This window comes from Otolemur garnettii, unplaced genomic scaffold (assembly GCF_000181295.1).
Source record: "Otolemur garnettii isolate 467f Iridium unplaced genomic scaffold, OtoGar3 scaffold00077, whole genome shotgun sequence".
Lineage (NCBI taxonomy): Eukaryota > Metazoa > Chordata > Mammalia > Primates > Galagidae > Otolemur > Otolemur garnettii.
In genome coordinates, this window is record NW_003852472.1 from 3536229 (window position 1) to 3540888 (window position 4660).

Genomic DNA, 4660 nt, shown 5'->3' on the forward strand with positions numbered 1-4660 from the left:
CGTCATTGTTGTTTGGCGGGTCCGGGCTGGGGATTCGAACCCGCCACCTTAGGTGTACATGGCTGGCGCCTTAGCCGGTTGAGCTATAGGCGCCGAGCCTCCTTTCTTTTTATGTTTAGAAAACCTTAAAAGAAATGTTCCCTATCGAGGCGGGAGAAATCAACTCAGAGAACAGGATCATCCCCCACCTCCCAGGTGAGAAGCAGATCCTGGGTCCCCTCACCCACCCTCTTAGTGGTCCCTGGCTACTCCCAGCCTTTCTCTGAACATTGCTGGCCACCAAACTGGCCAGTGTGCTCAAGAGTCTTCTGGTGCCAGCCCCCAGGTGGTATGATGGGCAGCGGACGGCTGAGAGCCGCCAGGGCACACTCACTGAGTACTGTGCTGCACTCATGGGGTTGCCCAGCAAGATCTCCCGCTGCCCCCACCTCCTGGAGTTCTTCAAAGTGCGCCCCGATGACCTCAAGCTCCCCACAGACAGCCAGTGAGTGGTCTCTTCTCCCCACTGGGCATGGGAGGGAATGGGGAAGGAATATTCCCTACTTTATAGGCAGGACGCTGAAGCTCAGAGAGGGACAGCCACCTGTCCAGGGTCACACAGCTGCAAAGAGGAGGCGGCAGGATTCCAACTCTGGCTGTGTAAACTGCCAAGTCTCCCCCTGGACCCCTTGGAGTCTTGTAGTGCTGCGGGGCACTCTAGGCTGGGGGCTGAAGTCCTGCATCCTCATCCTGACCCTACAGCCACCTGGCTATGGGACCCAGAATGAGTCACCACCATCTGTAACAGGAGGTTCCCCATCTGTAACAGGTTGTAAGGACCAGCCCTGGAGGGTGTGGGGCATACCTCTGTCTTGGGCCCCTGCCCTGGATCTCCCATGCCCAGGGTTCTGTATGGAAGGCACCTGAGCTGGGCAGACAGGGGAGGTCCCCCTCTCTATCCTTATCTGGTCACTGAAGCTCAGGGGGGAAGCCTGGAGGACAGGATTGCCCCTTGGGAAGACAGAGATGGCATCGCCCAGGCCAGCACTTACTGAGCTTTGCAGTGCCCCCCCTCCACCCAAGGAAGGGGAGCTGTCACCGGTGGGAGGGGCTGGGAATAGTGTGGGGGTTCTGTGCCCATTGCCTGCTCTCTCTCAAGGCTCCAGAAGATGGGAGATGGCTGAGGAGCTGACAAGAGTCACTCCCAAGCTGAGGGCATCTTGGGAGCTGGTGGGAGGAAGAGGGCCTCACTTTCTTCTACAGATCATGCTGCCACCTTGGGGTCTGCAGGAGGCTGGGCTGTGTCCTCCCACTGTCCCTCCTTTGGGCATTTGGCACCAAGCAGAGGTCCCCTCGGTCATTCTCCAGAGCCCTTCCCTTGCCAGCCCAGTCACTCCCTGCTCTCTGTAGTGTCCCCATTTCTTTTGTTCTTTTTTCTCTTGAGAAGTTCTTCCAAAGGTCTCCCCAAAGCTGCTCCTTCCCAGTGGGGGGCCAGGTGTCTGACCAGACCATTTATTCTTTTCCTAGGTCGAAAAAGCCGGAGACATATCTGATGCCCAAAGATGGCAAGAGTAACGCGGCGGGTGAGAGGCAAGGGCACCCCCTGGGTGCGGGGAAGGGAGCAGGAGTTGGGGGCAGGCCAGAGGGCTCCTCGCTGCCATACAGAAGAGCTAGGTCTCTGTGGGGGGGGAGTCACTGAAGAGTGGAGGGCTCTCTTGCAGGTGGCAGTGCATCATTACCTCTGTGGGTGCAGAGCCTGGCACAGACCATTTCTCCCAGTAGCCCAGGGGGTGTTTGTGGCCGAATGCACGAACAGGTTCAGGGTGGCCTCTAGAGGTGACACCAGGGCAGTTTTAATCTTTGTTTTGCAATAATTGTAAATAATGAAACTGAACACTTGTGGAGCACTTTGTGCCAGGCACCATTCCAAAGGCAGTAGCTCACATGATCGTCCCCAAAGTGATAGGAAGTAGGTACTACTCTGCCATTATGCCCAGTGTACAGCTGGGCACATTGAGGCTTGGATGTAAGTGGAGGTCACAGAGCTACTGAGAGGTGCAGCAGGATTTGAACCAGTGTGACATCCAGACTCTGGGTTGCTCTAAATGTGGCTGGGACATGCAGTGTAGGTAGCCAGGGCTGCCACAACAAAGAACTACTGGCTGGCCTAAAAGACAGAAATGAGTTTTCTTGCAGCTGTGAAGGCTGGAGGGCCTGCACCAAAGTGCTGACAGGACTGGTTTAGGCCAAGGTCTCTGTGGCCTACGGCTGTCCTCATGTGGCCTTTTCTCCGTGCGTGTACATCGCTGGTGTCTCTTCCTCTTACTGTAGGGACACCTGCCATATTGGATTAGGGCTCTTCTCTTGTGACCTAATTTTAACTGAATTGCCTCCTAGAAGACTCTGTCTCCAAATACAGTCACATTCTAAGGTGCTGGGGGTTAGGGCTTTAATTTATGGATTTGGGGGACACAATTCAGTCCACAGCAAGCACATCTGCATATCTGGGGGGTGTTGGTGGGGACTCAGGTCCCACTGCACACCTGTCGAGTCAAGGTCTATGTTTAGCAAGGTCCCAGGGGATTGGGCGAACATTTAAGTCAGGAAAGACCACTCAAAGTCACTCACTGGCCTCATCAAGTGAGAACAAGGACATGTTTGAAGTGGGGGGCCAGAGCCCAGAGCAGGCAGGGCACTCAAGAAATGTGGGACTGCAAAGACCAGGGATGGCAGTGCCTGTTCCGGTGGCTGGCAGGAGGGAACTGCCCCAGAAGAGCCCACTCACTCAACCTTCCCTCTGCCCCAGACATCACAGGCCCCATCATCCTGCAGACGTACCGCGCCATCGCCGACTATGAGAAGAGCTCAGGCTCTGAGATGGCTCTGGCCACAGGTGATGTGGTAGATGTCGTGGAGAAGAGTGAGAGTGGTAAGGTCCTCATCCCATGGGGCTTAGGCAGCCGTTTGCCTCCTTATGTCCTGGCCCAAAGGTGGGAGGTCCCGGCTCTTTCAGGGGCCCTCAATGTCCTCCCCACATTTCGGGTCACCATGAGTGTGCACCCAGGGGTGGCTGTGGGTATCTGTGCACAGTCCATGCTGTGACTGTGCATGTGTAGAGCAGCCTATTTGGGGCCCTCCTCATGTAAAGTGGTTCACGGCTGTAATTCTGTGAGCCCGTGTGTATCGGTGTGTGGAATTTCAGTGTCAGAGTGTGGTGAAGGTGTCATTCGGTGTCCGAGTGCTTTGGTATCTGTGTGTCTTTACTACCCATGATGGCTGAGGAGAGCTGCCAGGTCCTGGCTCTCTCCACCTTCCTACCTGGCACAGGCTGGTGGTTCTGCCAAATGAAGGCAAAGCGTGGCTGGGTCCCAGCGTCCTTCTTGGAACCCCTGGACAGTCCCGATGAAGCAGAGGATCCGGAGCCCAACTATGCAGGTGCCTGCTGCCCCAAGGGCACAGTGGTGGGAGGAAGAGGAGGGAGGAGAGTGGGAGTATTGAGAACTACTTTGGGGTCTGGCCTGATTGCTGGCGGGGCAGAGGGGAAGGTAGGGCTGAGCCCCAATGCCTCTGGCGTGGGGGCCCAGGTGTCATGATGCCCTTGATCAGGACAGGGAACTGGGAGGTGGAGCAGAGAATGGTGGAGGGGGAGTTCAGCCTGGGACATGTGTTAGCCCCCAACCTGGGTCCAGGTCCAGTGGGAAGCTTAATCATGAGTTGACTGGAGGCTTAGGGAGGTAGCAGTGTAAGCCCTAACCCGAAGAGGCTGGATGGGGCTTACATAAAGTTGACGTTAGAATTGGTTGTTCATATGTTACAACTGAGGGATTTAACCATTTGATACGGATTTATGACTCCTCTCTAACACTGGGAGGGGCCTGCGTTCCCATGTGCCAACAGCTGGTGGGAGTTGAGCAGCTCCTGGTGCTCCCCCACGCACGTCTCATATTGGAGTGCCTGGCCAGGCCTCTCTCATTTCAGAGCTCCTGGCCTGGCCTCCTGTGTGGATGGTAGTGGATGGGAGTAGGCAGCACACCTCGGTGCAGTGGGCAGAAGTCCAAAATGTGCCCTGGCAGCAGGCGGCAGGAGGATTAGGGGGAGAGGCAGAGCAGGGGACTGAGGACTCCAGGGGGTTCTGGAGCAACTGGGAGAGCCTGAGGCCCAGAGAGGAGAGGAGATGTGGCAGGCAGACCCTTACACCATGTCCTATGCCCCACCATGGCCAGGTGAACCCTATATCACCATCAAAGCCTACACTGCCGTGGAGGAAGACGAGGTGTCCCTGCTTGAGGGTGAAAACATCGAGGTCATTCATAAGCTGCTGGATGGATGGTGGGTCATCAGGTAGGACAGTCCCTCCCCCAGCTCCGCTGACTTGTCTGTGTGACTCTGGGTAAGCCACTGCCCCTCCCTGGGCTGTTTCCATCTTGGTAGCAGGTGAGTGCTGAGCCCACCCTGCTTGTCTTGTGGGGTTCACTGTCCTTGTCCAAATGGGTATATTTTTCCTTTGTGAGTTAATAGCTCTTTCTGACTGGTCCATTATTCCTTCTGTAGCAACATGGTGAATGAATGATTACATTCCCTTTCCTTTTAAAACTTTCATTGCGGCTCGGCACCTATAGCTCAACCGGCTAAGGCGCCAGCCACGTACACCTAAGGTGGCGGGTTCGAATCCCCAGCCCGG

The 4660-nt window shown here is 55.9% G+C and overlaps 1 protein-coding gene across 1 annotated transcript in view; it reads left to right on the forward strand.

The window, feature by feature from the left end:
• The window catches only part of NCF1 (neutrophil cytosolic factor 1), a 31837-nt gene that overhangs the window by 23711 nt on the left and 3466 nt on the right, over nucleotides 1–4660 (forward strand). Inside the window, exons 3-8 of the mRNA XM_003794204.3 lie at nucleotides 120–195; nucleotides 319–484; nucleotides 1507–1562; nucleotides 2786–2908; nucleotides 3307–3414; nucleotides 4203–4320. Coding sequence (XP_003794252.1) covers nucleotides 120–195; nucleotides 319–484; nucleotides 1507–1562; nucleotides 2786–2908; nucleotides 3307–3414; nucleotides 4203–4320 — 647 coding nt within the window. The remainder of the gene's footprint in view (nucleotides 1–119; nucleotides 196–318; nucleotides 485–1506; nucleotides 1563–2785; nucleotides 2909–3306; nucleotides 3415–4202; nucleotides 4321–4660) is intronic.